The sequence below is a fragment of the Acanthochromis polyacanthus genome, chromosome 18 (genome assembly GCF_021347895.1).
Source record: "Acanthochromis polyacanthus isolate Apoly-LR-REF ecotype Palm Island chromosome 18, KAUST_Apoly_ChrSc, whole genome shotgun sequence".
In the NCBI taxonomy this organism is placed as follows: domain Eukaryota; kingdom Metazoa; phylum Chordata; class Actinopteri; family Pomacentridae; genus Acanthochromis; species Acanthochromis polyacanthus.
The window spans coordinates 32,630,733-32,650,448 of record NC_067130.1 but is presented as its reverse complement, the minus strand read 5'-3'; the positions used below and the strand labels follow the sequence as shown (position 1 = coordinate 32,650,448).

The 19,716-nt window shown below is 38.5% G+C and overlaps 2 protein-coding genes across 2 annotated transcripts; one reads left to right on the top strand and one right to left on the bottom strand.

Moving 5' to 3' along the window:
- Positions 1 to 493: 493 nt before the first annotated feature.
- On the top strand, positions 494 to 4,788 carry LOC110959132 (sperm-associated antigen 16 protein-like). Its single transcript, XM_022205907.2, has 3 exons — positions 494 to 1,574; positions 2,633 to 2,737; positions 3,105 to 4,788. Exons 1-3 carry the CDS (start codon positions 582 to 584, stop codon positions 3,750 to 3,752), a joined length of 1,746 nt encoding a protein of 581 aa, XP_022061599.2. The 5' UTR covers positions 494 to 581; the 3' UTR covers positions 3,753 to 4,788.
- c18h18orf54 (chromosome 18 C18orf54 homolog) lies at positions 4,155 to 19,197 on the bottom strand. Its single transcript, XM_022205903.2, has 15 exons — positions 18,874 to 19,197; positions 18,134 to 18,263; positions 16,783 to 16,933; positions 16,069 to 16,236; positions 14,600 to 14,756; positions 14,445 to 14,514; positions 13,499 to 13,694; positions 12,236 to 12,315; positions 10,997 to 11,099; positions 10,821 to 10,913; positions 9,508 to 9,586; positions 9,383 to 9,434; positions 8,548 to 8,712; positions 6,960 to 7,015; positions 4,155 to 5,552 (listed from the first exon to the last, which is right to left on the bottom strand). Exons 2-15 carry the CDS (start codon positions 18,260 to 18,262, stop codon positions 5,405 to 5,407), a joined length of 1,647 nt encoding a protein of 548 aa, XP_022061595.2. The 5' UTR covers position 18,263; positions 18,874 to 19,197; the 3' UTR covers positions 4,155 to 5,404.
- Positions 19,198 to 19,716: the final 519 nt, after the last annotated feature.

The window sequence follows — 19,716 nt, the reverse complement described above, 5'->3', positions numbered from 1 at the left end:
AATCTTTTGCAAGATATGGTAATAAAATAAAAGAACACAAGAATAAATAAGATTCACAAACACATAAAGTGAAAACAATAAACTACTGGGAATAGGTTTGAGACAGTAAAGTAACATAATACACAATATAATGAACAATTGCAGCTGAAATATTGAAATATTACATTTAATTTTGTAACTTGTGCTTCTGGTGAGCCACCTGCTGCAGTGTGAAAGAGAATGAAATAAAATAAAAAATAAAATAAAGTTAAATTAAAATAAATTTAAAATAAACACATTTTCAACTGTGCACATAAGAACCATCATTAGTTAGATAGAGATATGTGACTTTAATAATCCAGAAGGAAAGTCCAGACATTGTTTTTAAAAAATGAGATAACATGAGAATAAATTCAGAATCTGATAGCAAAGCAATAAGAATTTTTAAAAGAAAAAAGTAAGAAGTAAAACAAGGTGTATTAAATATTTTACATTACATTTAGTATTTTAACTTGTAGTACAAACGGTATAAAAATACAGCCGTAAAAAGTGCTTTAAAGTAGATTTTAAAAATAAAAACAGCAGTGTGAAGATGCGTTGCTATGGTAACAGCTCAACAACACTCTAGAGTGAAGGTGGAACACAGCACGGCTGTTACCGTGGCAGTGTGTAAACAAAGAGGTTTAGAGGCAGAGAAAATGTCAGCGAGAAGTAGAGACAGAGCAGAAGAAGAGGAAGAAGAGAGGAAGGAAGGTTTGTTTGAGGAGGAGGAGGATGAAGATGAAACTTCTTCTGCTTCCAGGATGAAACCTGAACCTCCAGAACATCAAACCATCCCAAACATCCCAGAATCGGTGGATGATTTTCTGAGGAACTTCCTGCTCAGACTCGGCCTGAAGCGAACTCTGAGCAGCTTCGAGTCTGAGTGGTACGACTCGGCCCAGAAAGTCTTTTCAGGTACGCTGCCGACTCCACAATCAGGCGTCTTCTTCCTGCCCGACGCTTCGACTCACCAGAAGATTCTCCGAACCGAGCTGGAAACCATCTGCAGAGAGACGGAGCTGCTCAGGATGGAGGTTCTAACGGCTGGAGAGAATCTAACCAGGATGCAAAGGGAGAGGAACTTCCACCGACTGCAGCATCGAAGAGTCACCGACGACAAAAACCAGCTTAAAAAAGACCTGAAACATCTGAAGGAACATCTGAAGTCCTACGAACCAGCGATGAAGCAGCTGGAGGACAAACACCAGGCGGCTCTGAGGCAGAAGATGCTCCTCAGCTTACAGAAAGACCGAGTTTCAAACACCACAGAGGTCAAAGAGAACCAGGAGAAAGCTCCGGAGAAGAAGTCACCTGTGAAGATCAAACACCCGAAGGACTCCGAGTTTCCCGTTTACAGCAGGATGGTGAAGCTTCAGGTGGATCAGGTGATGTCTGAACCGGAGAAAAGTCTTCGTTCCTTCAGTCTTCAGAGATCCATCAAAGCTCACCAGCTGCCGATCAGTTGCATCGATCTTCATCCTAAAGAAATGATGCTGGTTTCTGTCAGTGACGACTGTAGATGGAGGATGTGGAGGCTGGAGACCGGAGAGAAGGTAGGAGGAGGTTAGAATGGACGTTTGGGGGAAAGATGAGATGATATGAGATATGAGATGATATGAAATGATATGATTTGAAATGATATACCTGATATATGAGATATGACAATATCAGATGTGATATATGAGATATGAGATTACATGAGATATAATTTGCGATATTACATGATATGAAATGAGATGATATACTTAGATGATAATAAATTATGTGATATTAGATGATATGACATGATATGAGATAACATGATAAAATGATGATAGTTAATGATATGAGCTGAGATGGCATGCAATATGAATGCAGATTATAGTATATTATGAGACGAGACAACATGACAATGACAAGATGAAATGAGATTAGATTAGATGGCAGGAGATGAGATAAAAAGATGAGATGAGATTTTTCGGCCTTGTCAAGTGCTGTGTAATGAATAGATTATTAGGAGATGACGTGATTAGATTAAGTTAGATGTCATGACATGACATGAAATGAGATGTAACTAGATTAGATTACAATAGATTAGATGAAATGAAACAAGATGAGATGAGATTTTACCGTTTTTGTAACCTGGATTTGGGAAGGGAAAAAAAGCTTGACAAATATGGATTAATATCATGATGAGATGAGACTTGATTAGATGCTATAAAATGACATGAGATAAAAACTTCTTTAAGATGATATAAAATAGGATGAGATTTTGCTGCTTTTGAAAAGTGCTCTATAAATAAGGTTATTCTTCTGAGATAAAATGACTTTAAAATGACATGGGATGGCATGAGATACAGAGATCAGTATGTGAGAAGATGAGATAAAATTAGATATGATTGGATCATTTCAGATTAGACTAAATTGAAAGTTATGAGATGGAATGAGATATAAACAATGATTATTATGAGACGAGTTTAAATCAGTTTAATATCAACTGTAAATGATAGAAAGTAGACAGAATGAAAAATATCACACAGAAGGAGCGGGGGAAAAAAGAGCTTATTCTATTGACATCTCAGGACCCCTCTGATTGGCTGATGTGCTGTGATGTCATTGAATGTGTTGCCAGGTGGCTGAGATGATGCTGACAGGTGAGGGTCACTCTGATTGGCTGTCAGGCTGCAGTTTCCACCCTGATGGAACAAAACTGGCAACGACCAGCGGAGACATGACGGTAAGTTATGTTACAGTACAGCTGATTAAACTGAATTTTATAGAATGAAACATGGATAAAGATAAATCAGATATTGTCTGAGATGAATTTCAGGTTTTTATCTTTAGTAGTTCCTCTGATATTGTTGATCAAACAGACTCAGATTTAATGCGAGAAAAAACCTGATGAAAGTGGGTCAACGGGTGATTTTAATAAATTTATCTTGGAAATTATTTGATATATGAAGCTAAACTTCTACAGATACCATCTTAAATATCCATGTTTTATAATAATAAAGTTTGAAGCCAATCAGAGATGGCTGAGCAGATGGATCCAGATGATTTGAGATGGAATAACTCATAAACAGGTCTTTAATTGTTGTTCTCAGGTTCGTCTCTGGGATTTCTCTCTGGGCTGCTGCGTTTTAACTTTCTTCGGTCATTCTCAGCCAGCCTGGAGCTGCTCCTTCCACTCCTCCGGTCACTTCCTGGCTTCGTGTTCCTCTGACCGAACCACCAAACTCTGGGACCTGAACAGTCAACGGTGTCGCCTGACGCTTCGACGCCACGACGCCTCCGTCAACAGCGTCCACTTCCTGTCCTCCTCCAACTTCCTGCTCACGGCTTCAGCCGATAAAACTGTTGCCTTGTGGGACGCCCGGTTGGCCGTCTGCACCGCTGTCTTTACCGGACACCGACACCCCTGTAGCCATGCCACGTCCAACATGGCAACCAATGTTGTGGCTTCCTGCGACTCTGGTGGTGTCGTAAACTTCTGGGACTTCAGGAACCCAGCAAAACCTTTAGCTACTGTGGACGTCGGACCAATGGGAGCCAACCAGGTGGCATTCAGCCAATCAGGGAGGGCACTGGCAGTTGCTAGTGGTGACGGGTTGGTCAGATTGGTGGAGGTGGAGTCCTGCAAGGTGACCAGCCTGGATGGACACCGTGACGGCGTCCAGAGTGTGAAGTTCGATCACAAGGGGGCGACTGTGATGTCAGCAGGAAGTGACGGGAGAATCAACATCTGGTCCTGAAAAAGTCATGTTGTTGAAACTCAACATGGAAACTACTGAACACTACATGGTTTCCTTACCGAAAGTTTGATGCAGCCACAAAAAAACCTCATATCCAAGATGACAACAAAGCAAATCACAGAAATCAAATTTCACTAAAACACTCGAAGCTTTGAGTTAAAATCAGTTAAATCTCAGGAAATTCTTCACTTTCATGTAAATTAAAGAAATCCTTTCACAAAAACGTGTCTGGAGCTATGTGGACAAAACCAGATCCAAAGCCAAGTCTAAAACCAGATCCAGAACGAGGTCAAAAACCAGATCCAGAACGAGGTCAAAAACCTGATCCAGAACCAAGTCTAAAACCAGATCCAAAGCCAAGTCTAAATACATGAAAATCAGACAATCTGAGAAAAAAAAAAGTCTTGTTTGGCACTAGAGAAGAATCTTTAATCAGATTCTGGTTTAACAAAGACGTTTCTCTCACCAGGTACAAAACAAACACCAGTTCACCTGTTGGCCTGAATGATGATTCAACACTTTAACATCACTCAACATGAAACAGACGAACAAAAACAGAGTTTGACCTAAAAATGAATAAAAATATTCGAGAAAACAATCTGAATTTCTGTTTACTACAAAAGGAAACATGTTGTTTCCTTCATCTAAAGCACTTATAGCTTCTATACTGTGCATGTTTAACTCAACTTTAGATCCAAGACACATTTGGCTTAAAAGTCTGACGCATGACATCCATGTTTGTTTTTTAGGCACTTCTTCATTATCAAGCCCCAAATCAAATCTATCAGGGTGTTTCCTGGTTTTAAATACAACTTAAAGGTTGATGAAGAGATTGTATGGGTTAGACACTGGTACCAGACCGTGTTTGCTACACTTTTACTTCTCATAGCAAGAAAAGTACAGGTGTAATTCTATCATTACAAGAAATGTGCATCACCTGTTGTTCTATTATTACCTGTGCTTCTCCTGTATGAACACGTCACATAGAGGCCTTTCAGTTCAAACTTTGCCCAGATTTCATGAAGCTAAGCTGCACCTCCTTGTCTGAGAAGCTCAGTGCTTTGAACACCTCGGATAGTGGAACTAGTGTGCAGATAAAATAATCTTACCAATAAATACAAGTTTTAACCCTTATTTCATGTAACAAAATAGGAGAAATCTCTTAAATGCATCAGTGTTAAATAAAGAACTTTGTCTAAATATATTACAGTCGATAGTTACAAGTTCTTTGACTTAAATTTAGATTTTAAAAAAAGCATGTAACAGTTAGCGTTTAGCTTGTAAAGATGCTAACATGAACGGTTTTTATTATTAACATGCTAATATTAGCATATTAATGTGGCTAGGCTACAGCTAGCATCCATAGAACTGGATGTTAAATTACTGACATTTAGCATTTAGCCTGCAAGCACATTTTAACACTCTTAGCGTCGTTAGCATGTTAACTTGATGCTAACATGCTAATGTTAGCTTACATCATTATGGCACTGATAAAGTGGCTGAAATCAGAACCTTCACTGTAACTCTGACAACGTTTGACTCGTTTCATTGATGCTTCAGTTTTTTAGTCTCTGGAATAATTAACATGAAATAAAGCGACTTCCTTCAGAATAATTATCAGATGCTGGTAGAAGATGAAGAGTCCTTCAGCTTCAGGAAGGTTCCTTCTGAGAGGTCATGAGTCGATCAGCAGATGAAGAGGAGTAACGCCCTTCATCTTCATCCTTCTCCTCCTCCTCTCTGTGTTTCTTTGTTGGCTCTTCTACCAGCAGCTTCAGACGGTTCAGATGATGCAGAGCTCTGACGAAAACAAACATTCATCACAATAATACGACATCTTTAATCAGTCTGAGCTGGGATCACAGCAGCTTCTGACTTTTGATCTACGGCATTAAACAGTCAGAGGCTCTACCTGGTGGAACAACCAGGTACTGCAGCTAACATGAACTACATTTCTGACATGCACGACCTTCTTCTTTTTCTGCATTATCGGTTTTTAAATTTGTAATCTCTTAATTTACCAATGGCATTTAATGATTAATCATTAACATCCTGACAGTAAATATCTTTTAGAATTATCTGGTATTAAACTTCTGAACTTCAAGCAGTTTCTGGGCATTTCCTTCCTGTTTTCACAACTTTACCCACTGTGGGAATATTAGGTTTCATAGGAGACTTTCTCATGGTTCCACTTTACTGACTAATCTCCCACAATGCTCTCTGGCTGCCAACATGAACTGTAGGCTGAGAGACGCTTCCTCTGGTCTCTACAGGATTAAATAGTAAGAGGTTCCACCTGGTGGAACAACCAGGAACTACAGCTAACATGGACTACATTTGCTGACATGCATGACCTTCTTTTTCTGCCTCATCAGCTAATATATTTATTATTCTGTTACATTATAAATGTCAGTTAAAAATTAAATAGAAAGAGTCTACACCTGGTGGAACAACCAGGAACTACAGCTGATCGAGGACATATTTTCTGACATGCACGGCTTTCTTCTTTTTTTAAAAAATCGGTTAACATATTTTTAAACTGTTTGCAGAAATTATTCGCTTAATCATTAACATCTCTACAGTTTTTGATGTATCGGTTACTTATACCATCATTATCGTAAGCAATTGTGAGAGAATTAGAATTTTTCCTTTTCTGCAGACTTAGTTGAACCCAGAACCTTCTTAAAGCATCAGAGCTACAATCAAAGTACACAAAATTGTGATAAAATAATGTTATGGTTCTTTAAGATTTCTAAATATTACTCGACCGAATATACTGAACAAAAAGCACAAAACCCAGTTATTGTCAGCACTGTTTGTTTTTTTAAACACTTCTCATGGTTTCTGTTTGATTGAACCTTTTAGTCTGAACTGAGAAACTGTAGATTGTGTCTGCAGGGAGGCTGATTAAAAACTGTAGAGAGAGTTATAACATCACACAAGTTTAATAAAAACCCTCTTTATGTTCAGACTCCTAACATGCTAGAGCTGATAGAACAACTGGTGCTCTGCTAAAAGTCTAGCAGGTTTAGTGTGTCGACATAAACACACCTGAACAGTATCTGTTTGGATCTGAGACTGCACTGAACCAATAAAGTCCTGTAACCAACACTTAATGATTCAGCTCTGGTATGTATTGATCATCAGTCCAGTCTACACAACCGCTTTGCTGTAAGGAGTAAGATATCGATGTGTTCATTCGGTTACCTCTGCAGTGAAGGCTGTCCAAGAAAACTCTGCAGCTCTGCTTCACCGTCAGGAAACTGCAACAAAAATGCAAATCTAAATTAACCTGAGGCTCGTTTAAGCATCAAAACATGGAGAAATCAGTTTGTTCTCAGAGGAAAGCTCCATGAGGACGGTTATCTGGTTCATCGGCTCATGTCAGTCCGTTAGCATGCTAACGTCAGCTAACGAGCAAACTGCAGAACACATTGGACCAATCAGTGGAGGAGCTCTGTAACTGTTTCAGTGGGAAGTGAAGAAAAAATAAAAAACTAATTCAGTCATATTTATTCAAGACCAAAGATTCACAAGTTATTTTTCACATGTTCAGGCAGTAAAATGTAAAGTGACTGTTCTCGAAGCTGTAAAATAGCAATAAAACATTATAAAAAGAAAAATTATTTTAAAAAACTACAGAAAATCCTTTAACTGGTGCTTGAGATGTTTTAGTCTGGACTACAGATTAGATCTGAGGCTTTTTTTGTGATTCATGGTCCTAGCAGAGCTAACAGAACACAACCTTCACAAATTTTCAGTTTTAGGCACAGGATGGGAAGTTGTTGGGACAGCAGAGAAAATTAGTTTTTGTCGATTATTTTTGGAAAATTTGAACGTTCAGTGGTGGTTTACCGGGGTGTTTTTACAAGAAAACATTGGATGCTTGATGCTCATGAATTTCCCTGGGGATTAATAAAGAATCTAACCATCCATCCATCCATCCATTCATCCATTCATCCATCCATCAGGTCCTCGGTTTACGACGTCCTCGACCTACGGCGCTTCATGGTTACATCGTCATCTCCCATAAATTTATTAATGCTTATAAAGTCTTGTTCCATCACGTTAAAACAAATTTCATGCAGGAACTAGTTGGAGAGTGGGGTGGATGAATACGTCGTGACGCTGCGCTATACGAGGAAGACGGCTTTGCTTACATTCGTTGGTTGAACATCGCAGTGTGCGAGTTCCGACTTATGGTGGAAATCAAGCTACGTTGCGCCGTAGGAATGGAATTCCAACATAAGTCTTTTTAATGTACTGTTTGCAAACTTTTTATCTTTTGGAACCTGTCAATTTCCCCAAGAGCAGGAACACAGTGTCTATCTAATCTAATCTATGCCAACACCAACATTGACGGCTCTTCTCTTTTATTACGAAAATACTTGGGTGAAATGTGTTTCTGAAAACTTTTGAGAGGAGAAACAAGCTGCTGAACCTGTCTTTGTCTCAGACTGACAACGGTTTGTGTTTCAAAGGTTTCTTGAGGCGTTAGACGCTGACTCAGAGGCTCCTCATTTCAATAGAACACACAAAACTTCAACTTTCTGCAAATGAGGAGCGGACAAAGTCACCAGTAACTCTTGAAACACAACATGACCAGAACGCACTGCTGAACGCTGTACATGGGCAATGTGTGGGAAGCATTGAAGTGACAGGTCAGAAATTTGGCTTGAACGACAAAATGAGTTATATTTTGTAGATTTCCTCAAAATTTAGTTAAAATTCCAGCTGTATCTGACTGTAAAATGAGCTTGTGGTTTAAACATAGCCACTCAAAGACCTGTCCTACCTGTTTCTCAGGCATCTGCAGCCTGTTTTGGAGTTCTGGTGAAGCTTCTTGTTGTCGCTGAAGCTCCGACTCCACAGACTGAAGCCTGAACAGCATCTGTTTCAGAGCCTCCACCGGACCGGGCTGCTTCCAGACGCTGGCTTCATGGGAGTCATAGTCCTGAAACTGCAGGAGACAGCAGACAGAGGACCAGTTAGACCTTTTCAAAGAGTTTTCAGAGTTAAAATTACTCATATTCACAATCGTGTGAGTGAATCGGTCATTAGGCTGATTTAGGTAACTGTTGTGGCTGAAATTAGTACTTTTTCTTTTTCACAGGCTTAATCAGTCTCTCTTTGCCTCGTGTGTAAAGATCTAAAGTTGATTATTTTAGAAAAAACACATGAGAAGACAGGAAGCGGTTGGATACAAATGACGATAAAGAGTTCATGTAGAAGCTGAGAGATCAAGACCAAGTTGGTATAGTCATAAATCTTGACAGCTAACGCAGTCTAGGGCTAAAAAAACCAAACAAATGTTGACAACGATCACAATTTTGGCTTCGTACGTCAAAATAAACATGAGTAACAGCGCTTTTGACATTTAAAATTCACTCTATTCATGAAAAACAGTCCCAGTAAATAAAATCTCTCAGGTTAAATTCCTTATTTCACTCCTTTCCAGGTAAGTTTTGGTCACACAATCCACTGTCTACCTTAGAAAGTTGATAGTAGTGGTGGAAAAGTACTGATTTAGACTCTTTGAGCTGGTTTGACTTTACAGAGCAGAGAGTGGATCCTTCATAGCAGCTCTTCTACTCAATATTAAAGTTCAAAATGAAAGCTGGAGCTCCTACCTTCACCTTCTTCTCAGTCAGACTCTCTGTGACGCCTCCTGCTGCCGAGTCTCTGAGGGTTGAACAGACCGAGTCAGTTTGTGGAGCATCAGAAATAATAAAATATGAGATTTAAAGAGTCTTACGGAGCAGCTGGAGGACAGAGCGAAGGAGAAACCATCAGCAGATCCTCGGTGTTGACGGGACTCAGAGCAGAACTGAAAACTGGAAACAGAAATCAGAGTTTAGACTGGTTCTAGAAAACCAACATCTATACACTGATGGCTGTTATTGTGTTTCTGATGGAGGCAGATGTGATAAAAATACAGAAATTAAACATCTGTATTTGATGTGTGAAGAATTCAGGTAACTTCTATTACTAGCATTAGCATCATTTCAACCACTTGTCCAATATTATAGATAGTAAAGTCCAATGTTTTATTGACCCGTCCATCCACCCCGACCTCCTCCCATCACATTTCTGGCTTTAATTTCTTCTCACCTATAATCAGAGATTATTCTGATCTATTTGTCCAATATTACAGATTCTGAATCAATGACATGATGAGAAATAAGAGAGAAAATTTCAGGGTTTTACCTTTAATTGTTCCTCAGATATTGTTGTTCAGACTCAAATTTCAGTGAAAGAAATAAAAAAACTAAAAATTTAAAAAAATATCTTTAGAAATATCCATATTTTATGATATAAATCAGGCAAATCAGAGATAAAATTATGTGTTTCTTAATCTTGGTGACTTGCAACGTTCCAAAATTACTCAAAAAGTGTCTGAACTGACGCTAAATTTGTTAATGAAATGGCACAAAATTTGCCCTAAATTACTCTAGACTTTGTCGGGTACGTATACTGGTGGTGTAGATTGTCCTGTTTAAAAACATCTAAAAAACCCACAAAAATACATGAAACACACTAGTTTTACCTCAGATGGAAGATTTAAGTTCTAATATTTCCCCAGAGAAAGTCTAACAGTTCCTCAGATGTTGTTCAAACAGACTGAGATTAAATGTGAGGAAAAACGTCCTGAAAGTGGATCGATGGGGAGATTTAAAAACCCTTTTATGTTAAAGAACAGCTGATATATGACGCTAAAGTTATACAAATATCTTTATAAATATCCATATTTTATTATTAAAATAAGTTTAAAGCAAACCGCAGACGGCCGAGCTGAGGGAACCTGAAGATTTCAGAGTAAAAGTCATCTGGAAGCGTCACAATAAAGGTCAGTTCTCTGCTTCGTAGTAAAATCCGTCCATGACTTCTCAGTAAAAGTGGAACTACAGATATGAACGACAGTTTATCATAGATAGTTCAACACTTTCTTCTGTTATGAATCAGTTTTTAGTCTGTGGAGATCAAACTGTAACTAAGCCTTGACTGTGTTTTGTTGTCATCAGACAGATAGAACAACCTCTGATGTTTAGAACTGTACTCAGATCTCACCTGGTTCTGGAGGACTTTCAGCTCCCCCACAGTTCTGAGATAAAGAGTTTAACACCTGATCGGCCTTCTGGATCAGAGACTCAATCCTGTTATCTGACAGGAGAAACACACAAACATGTCAGAGTGTTGATGGCTGACTTCTTATTCCTACATCTAAACCATTTGTGTGTTTTTACCTCTGAACAGAGCTGTCTTTGAGTCTTTTCTGTCTGCTGCGATCACAGAAATCTGTTCAGCCAACTGAAGCCTCAGATCTCTGAGCGTTTGCTGGTCGTCGACCTGAAAACACAAAACCAGACTTATCAGGGAATCAGACGCTACAGTTGGTTTTAGACCTCAGAAACCACAACATGTGACAGTTTCATCTTTAGAGGTTTCTTAGAGGCTCAGATGTATCTCCTCTTCAGTGGAACATGAACCTTAATCATGAAAGCTGGAAAAGCCACTAAATGGATCTAAAATGAGGTCTCAGGAGCTCCGTTATGAGAGTTCTTGGATTAGTTCTTGAAGCCCATGGATTTCTTCTTTTTGTTTGTTCTCCCGTTTTTTGAATCCCAATTTTGAAAGCCTAAAAATTTGATATTTTATGGAACTTGCATAAATGTGAGCTAAAATGGCTCCATAGCGCCACCTGGAGAATTTCAAACAGGAAGTACGACCAGTATGTGTCACGTACAGGTTTGAAATTTGGTACACTTATGTAACTCGTCAAGACGCACAAAAATGTGATTGACACCCACGCCCAAAACCCAACAGGAAGTCATCCATTTTGAATTATGTGTCATATTTTGGACAAATTTTTGCACATTTCTGAAAGCTACAAACTCAAACAGGGTAACCCCAACAGAGTGGAAATTTGGCCAGGATGCACAGCAGGCATGGGTGATTAAAAAAAAGTCATTTTGATGACAGGAAGTGCTGTCTAACTAGGCTGTACATGCTCTAATCTGCCTCCTAGGCCAGTACACAATCACAGTGATAGCACCACCTGGTGGACAGCTTTGATAGGTCGCCATCAAAAAGTTACAGCTGCATGCAAAGTTATTCAAAACCCCTACGGTATAATGAGTGCTGGAGACCTGAGAACTTTGCTGAGCTGGACAGAAGCTCATCAGAGACGATACCTCCCCTCTACAGCAGCTAAAGTGTGCTGCAAGAAGGACTACAGATACAGCCTCATAGGAGGTTGAATAATATTGCAACCTACTTTTGCAAAGAAGTTTAAATTTTGGATGGATTATGAATAAAATCTTGATTTTTGCTTTTGTATAAATAAATATCAGAAATGTGAGAGGGGTTGAACAATTTTGTGTGCAACTGCAGGCCGAAGTCCCTTAACGTTGCAGCTTTAACTGATCGTTTTTTTCACATCAGGCAACATTTTATAGATCCTAACAGCTGCCTGGTTCTCTCACCTGTGCAGGTGTGTTGCTGGGATCGTTGTCCTTCTCCAGATCTTCCACCCAGGAAGGAGCTCTGGTTCTAGGAGCTGCAGCTAAAAGAAACAGACGTGTTTTTATTTGTGGTATAGGTTCTCGAACCTGCTCAATAAGCTATCAAAGTTCAACGAAGACAACTTTACTGTTCATTATTGTGACCAAATATTTGACATTAAAGTATTCTATATGCTCTGTTTTATATTGTTGTGACCTGCAGCTGTGTGTGGTTCAGAAAATATCACTAGTTGACTTCTGGCTTATCGTTTTTTGTATTAAATTTGTGATCTATATCTTCTATAACATCACCAATCTCTGGTAAAATTATTCCATTAAACATTCGCTGTGGTCTTTAACAGTATAGGAAGAAAACAAACCTTTACAGGGTTCATTATGATGTGAGATTTAAAAATAATTACCTAAAATAAAATACTCTCTACTGCTGACCGTTGTTTCTATTCCTATAAAGTTTTGTAGTTTTTGCATGACATACATGTAATTTGAGGGAGTGGATTTACCAGTAAATCAATCAGTAATTTCTAAATAAAATCAAGGTCTTGACTTTATGGAGAAGTTCTTAGAAAAACTGCTTTATTTCTAGAGAACCTTCCTAACTCTTCTTATTCAACAAATCCATAAAAACACATCTTTTTAACACTTCGTACAACTCATAATCCCTTTCTATACACTCCTTTTTCTCCATTTAATTTCATGTTTTTGTCTACTTTGTAAAGCATCTTTTAGAATCTTGAAAATATTACACATTATTATTATTACAGATTTTGAACATCATCTTTTTTGCTTTAGCATTTTACCAACAGCTAACATGCTAACATGAGCTCCACTTTTATTAACCCAATGACAGTAATTTAATTAGCATTATTTTTCAGCTGTACATGTTGTACCTTGTTTTTTCCCCCAAAACAGTCTAGAATATCCAGATGTTTCATTTTGCATGACAATACTTGGAGATTTTTTCACAGCAGCCTTACATCATTCATCAGCTCAAAGCTACGGCTTATTTAGAGTGACTTACTAACATTAACTGTGATAGTTGTTGCTACTAAGCTAGTTTCTCATCTATTTAATATATAAACACAATCAGTCACCTTGTACATTTTCTGCAGCTGTAGTGAAGCCGCTGGTTGTAAATTTCTGTCCTGCATGTTTTAGTGTTCCTGTAGATACTGAAACTAAACCCCTCAGAGGAGACCGGGTCGTGTCATGGATGATGTTTCGTACCATTAAAGTCCCACAGATCCGTGGATGGAGGAGGCTCGCTGAGGTCACAGCTCTGAATCCAGGCTGGATAATTGAAATCAGGAACGCTGCTGATCCCAGAACAGTTCATGTCGGCCTTGTTGCTGGTGAACCAATGAGGGAGGTGGAAGGACGATGAAGGCTCCGCCCACTCTGACCTCACTGCTCTGTGTGCAGACTGACGGACAGAAAATAATGTTTAAAACACTCCTTTATAGATTTACGTCAATAACAGAGAAAGAAAAAAATCCAGATACAATAAACTAAATGTGCTGCTTTGTCTGTAATCAATCAGTGGTCCCGCCCACAGCTCCACCTGATTGGTTGTTACATGTCTTGACTAACAGCCAATCAACAGTGAAAGCTGTTGTTTACACAGAGAGACAGACAGCTCATTAGCAGAGTGAAGGTGGGTTAGCAGAAGCTGCTGAAGTTGGAATAAAAAAATCGCTATACTGAGAATGCCATGATAATTTAACAAAGGGTGCTAGGCTAATGCTAGCACTGAGAGGTTAGCTGTACCACTTAGCTTGCGGCTAATGCTATCTGGAGCGTCGAAACATCTTTCTAAAGTAGAATGACTTCAGTAATGTGATCCAAGTGACAGAAACACAACATGTAAAAAGTGAAAACCAAGCACAAACATCTCCACAAATCAGGACACTGGTAGCTTTTACAGTAGCTAAGGCTATGCTAAAGGCTAGCGGCAGTAATAGTAATCCTTATTAATGAAGTAAACTAGTTCTGAATGACAGGTATCCTGCTATCACACGCTGTTATATGGAACATTTAGTAATATATACTGGTTCTGATCATCAGTGATATCGATTTTGCTCGATTACCTATAATCAGAATTATACTAAAAATTACAAAAAAAACTGACAAAAACGTTCCCAAAATAACTTCACTTAACCTAAATGATCCTCACCTTAAAACTAGCAGCAGAGGAGACGTCCACACCTGGTTTAAACATGGCTGCTCCTGCTCGACTTTTACACCTGGAGGAGGAGAAAGTCATAAAATTTAAACTGTGACTGAAGTATCTGGGTAACTATTCCACATTAGACAGGAAGCAGCATGAACCTGCAGCTCCTGGATGTCCTGGAGAGCAGAGAGTGGTGGTGGTGGTTCTGGTTCTGGTGATGGGGGACCGTATGGCTGCTGCTGAGTCCACAACAGGTTCTACATGCTGGTCTGGAGGAGGGACGATGCTGGGAGGCGTCAGACCGGGACAGGAAGCCTGGATCAGAAGAAATACTACAACTAATCAACACTGGCAATGATTCATCTATTGGATAGTTATCAGTGTGTTCATCTATTTGTCCAAAATGATCATCACAAAGTTATGTGCTTGAAGACTCAGATTGAAGGATTTCTTCTGCTCGACCATCTCTGATTTACTTTAACTTTTTATCGCATAAAATATGGATGTTTATAAAGACATTGGAGAAACTTTAGCTTCATGAATCAAATATTTTCTGAGGTAAATTATTTAAGATCTGCCCGTCGACCCACTTTCAGCAGGTTTGTTCTCACATTGAAATTTGAGTCTGTTTGAACAACAACATCTGAGGAACTGTTAAAGATAAAAACCTGAAATTTTCACTGTTATGTATTTATACAGCAGTATTCGTATATTTGGAGAACCACTAATAAACTCCAGAACTCCTCTTGGATCAGACTATCTACTAATATTTTAGTTTTTGTGTCAAATGTGCTGAAAAAGTTCAACCAAAATAACCTTATTTTCCCTTGTTGTGACCAAATATTTCCTACTAAAGTATTCTACATGTTTAGTTTTGTGTTATTGTGACATGCAGCTACATGTGGTTCAGAAAATATCACTGGATGACTTCTGGCTTAGCTCAAAAATGGAACTTTTCAATTTGTTTTCCATATTTGAACAATTTGTCCGACATTAGATGGTTAAAGTCCAACGTTTTGTTGACCCGTCCATCCACCCCGACCTCCTCCCGTCACATTTCAGGTTTTTATTTCATCTCCTCCATAATCAGAGATTATTTGATCTACTGTCCAATATTACAGATTCTGAATCAATGACATGATGAGAAATAAGAGAGAAACTTTCAGGTTTTTATCTTTAATAGTTCCTCAGATGTTGTTGAAGTAACCAGTAGACTTTGTAGGGTACGTATACTGGTGGTGGAGATTGTCCTGTTTAAAAACATCTAAAAACACACAAAAATACATGAAACACACTAGTTTTACCTCAAATGGAAGGTTTAAGATCTAATATTTCCCAAAAGAAAGTCTAATAATTCCTCAGACGTTGTTGTTCAAACAATCTCAGATTAAAATGTGAGAAAAAAAACCTGCAAAAAGTGGGTCAACGGTTGATTTTTAAAGTAATTTATCTCAGAAAGTCTTTAATATACGAAGCTAAAACGTCACAGATATCTTCATAAATTCTCATATTTCATGCTGTAAAAATTTCAGGTAAATCACAGATGACTGAGCAGAAAATTTTTCTAAACATTTCCTGATTTCAGATGGAATGATGGTAAAAAGGTGTAAATGGTGCGTTCAAAGACCTTGTAAGAAGGCGGAGGTGTGGGTGACGGGCATCGAGCCGTCGTTGGGGATGGACAGCAGCTCGTCCGTCGTCATGGAGAGTCTGTCACGGTTGCTACGGTGACGGAGGGAGCTGACAGGGAGGTTGAGGAAGTCGAGCTCCTGGTCGGTCAGTCGCTCTCTGAGAACTACGGGTAAAAAAAAAAGAACAACAATGAAAACAAAACAGACACAAAAACACACTAACATACAAAATGATGAATTAAAAGCAATAACATAGATCACTATTTTATAAATAATGTAATCAGACTGCGTTGAGAACTTTTTATTGTATATTTTTCTCTTAAAATGTTACTATATTGTTTTTTTTTTTGGTCGTCAAGGCTGCTGTTGTGGATGATTTACTAGATTTCAGACAAATGGAACTACAGGTTTAACAGGTTATAATCACATTTATTTATTTACTGCTCCCATACGTTGGCAGGTTAAGATCCTGAACTTGTATTCTGACATTTTAAAGATGATTTTAAACAAACTCTGGACTGACAGTTCTGGCTATTTAACAGGGAAAATACTGCAGCAGAAACATGCTCTGAATCTGGAATGAGATGTTTTGCTGAATCCTGTTCGCTTTGGCTGAAACTAGCGGTTCTTGCACCGTTTCCAACATTTGAAGGGTGTTTTAAATGCGGATGACAACTTAAATGGATCGTGTTCAGTTTACGTTTAACTACCGTCTTTGTTTCTGAGCAGTCTGGGTCTACTGGGTGTGGAGGGCTGGTTCTGTTGTAGAACCAGTTTTCCTGTTGAAGCTTCGCTGTTCTGACGACTCCTGTCGAAGTCTGCGATGTAGGCGTCCAGCGCCGCCGAGGCCGAATCATAGTCCTGAGATCAAACAACGAGAAAGTCCAACAAATTTCAACAAGATGCTCATTTTCTTCATGATTTCTGTGATCGACCCTTCAATTAACCCCACTCCTGTCCTCATTTACGGGCACCAAAAAATATTGTTTCCTTCTCTGAAAGAAATCCAAACATTCAGCAAAAAAAAATCCCCAAATTTCTGAAAATTTGCAAAACCTTCAGGAGGAAAATTCCAATAATTCCTTAAAAGTTTTATTTAAAAAAAAAAAAACAAGAAAAATCTTGGAAATATTTTCAAAAAGTGAGTAAAAATCATCCATAAAAATCCTAAAAATACCTAAAGTTATTTCATATAAATATCATTAAAACTTCTATTATTATCTGAAGAACATTCACATAAAAATCAACCAAAATCCAGCGAATTTCGCTGGATTTTGGTTGATTTTTATGTGAATGTTCTTAAGACACATTTTTAACATTTCTTATTTTCCACCAAAAAATGTTCAAAAATTTCCCAAAAATGTTGAAAATGTGACACCACAAGTTTCACTGTGAATTTGCATATTTTTTCCACATTTTCAAACTTTAAAACGGGTCAATTTTGACCCGCAGAGCGACACGAGGGTTAAAACTCTTGTGTTTAAATTCAGTATCTAACTTCCACCGGGGTTCATAAAAACAGATCATCTGTAGGAACGAACCGCTGTTAAAACAAGCTCAGATAAGACAAGAACAAGCAACTGTCTTTTAACGTTTTTTTGAAGTGATTTAAGACCAAAATTCATTCAAAAACATCCCATAGAGGCTTATAACAGGCTATTTTGCTCCACAACTTCAATTCTATTATACCAGAAAATGAAATAATAAAACTTTAACCAACACTAACAGTTCAAAGATTAATGACAATAATAAATACAATTGAGTTTTTTTTTAACAGAAGCTGGAGTTTGTTGCTTCCAGCTGTTCAAGACTATTTCCTCTGAGTTCATTAAACACCTGCAGCATCTGACAGCAGCAGAAGTCATTTAAACACATATTTCTGTTCAATAGTGGCTGTTTTTTAGGATGAATTCTCAGGTTTTTTGGTTTTACTGGGTAAGAAATCCTAAACAAGTTGTGTGAAACTGCAAAGAGGCTATAAAAATGCAGATTTCCTCCTACAAAGCCACATCTTGGCTGTAGAAACCGACCCCCAGTGGAGGTGTCTGTACCAGAGTTTACCTTGTCTCTGTATCTGAAGGTGTCGTTGTGTTCAGGAGGCCTCAGGCTGCTCCTCAGGTGACCTGAACTGGACAGCAGGGAGGTGACAGTTGATTCCGGAGACAGAAAATCATCAACCATGGACTCCATGCTGTAAAAGCACCAAGAAGATAGCACTGTATCAAAAACAAACAGGAATGTGGATGACTTTGAGTAAAATTAAATTTTCTCTTCATTTGTTCACATTTCAGGTTACTATAGCGACTCTGTGTGCGTTTCTGTGGTGTCATACATGTTATAAACCTTAAACAAATACCAATAATCAGGCCTGACTGTCTAAAAAAAACCACTAAAGCCACATTAGCCAAACAAGCTAACAGTTAAGAATTTTGCTAATATGGGGGGGGGATTCAAATAAATACTGATGTTAAACAGCTAAATAGAGCTGACAAGCTCTCATAACTCATGTCGGTGTGGTAAGTAATGTTTATTAGTCTTTCCATTTAAGAATACCCCGTCAGTTTTGATTTTAAGCTGTTAAAATGTTTTTAAAAAAAACATTACGTTTCTTTGCTAACTTAGCTTTAGCCGAGCCACCAGCTAGTTAGCTAAAATCTCACAGCTTCACTTATTTAAACTCAAAACAGACGTTAAAATTCAGTTTAGCGGCTCGGCTCGGCTCTAAAACGTACTTTAACGGCAGTAGCTCCTCAATAAATCTGCCAATCTTAATCATAATATGCTAAAACGTTTATGTTTACCCCTAAAGGTCTTATTTTCGGTGTATTTCGTGTCCAGTCCTCTGAACCAAGATTCAAGGCTCCCGGGCAAAGCTAGCTCACAGTTAGCTGGTCTGGAGTCAGTTTAGCCCCGCAGACGTTGCTGCGAAACTCCGTTTAAAAAACTGCCGGTAAATTCCATCTGCGGTTCTCAGGAGACATACAAATGTCCTGTAACGAACTTTAACACATTTTAAGGACTTAAATAATCTTGAGGAACTTTCGGCGTATGTTTCCCAACCGACTTCCGCCGTCTGTGGCGTATTATGCTAATAGCAGGAGCAAGCTATTCAGGCGGCGGAACCGGGAGTAAAGTTAAAATGACACTAAAACACAAACCTTTTCGTGCATTTGAGCCACGCCGAATTAAACAACACACTCTCTCAGATCAGGAAATGTAAACATCTGGATGAATCACTGTTCACATTTCCCCAAAACCGCACGCAAACCTTAAAATAGCAGTTTTCTAAGGTGAGTTTGGATTAGTTTATTCTACTTGAGCGAAATACTGCATATTTGCGGTACTAGTACTAATACTAGCACTGATACTAGTACTATGTGATAGTACAGGGTGAGCAGACAGTGTGAACATCTGGAAAACATCTTCAGTTTCACTTGTTTCCAAGAAATCATGAGTAAACTCCAGATCAGAGTATTGGCCGACAAAAAAAAAAACTGATCCTGAGTTTAGCTGCTGCCCCTTTAAATCCTGCAGCCTGTGACACACTAAAACTCAAAGATTTAAAGAGAAGAACAGAGTATGATGAACCACTCTGACTCAAAATTCAGTTACCGGAATGCATTTTATTTAAAGGTTTTTCCATC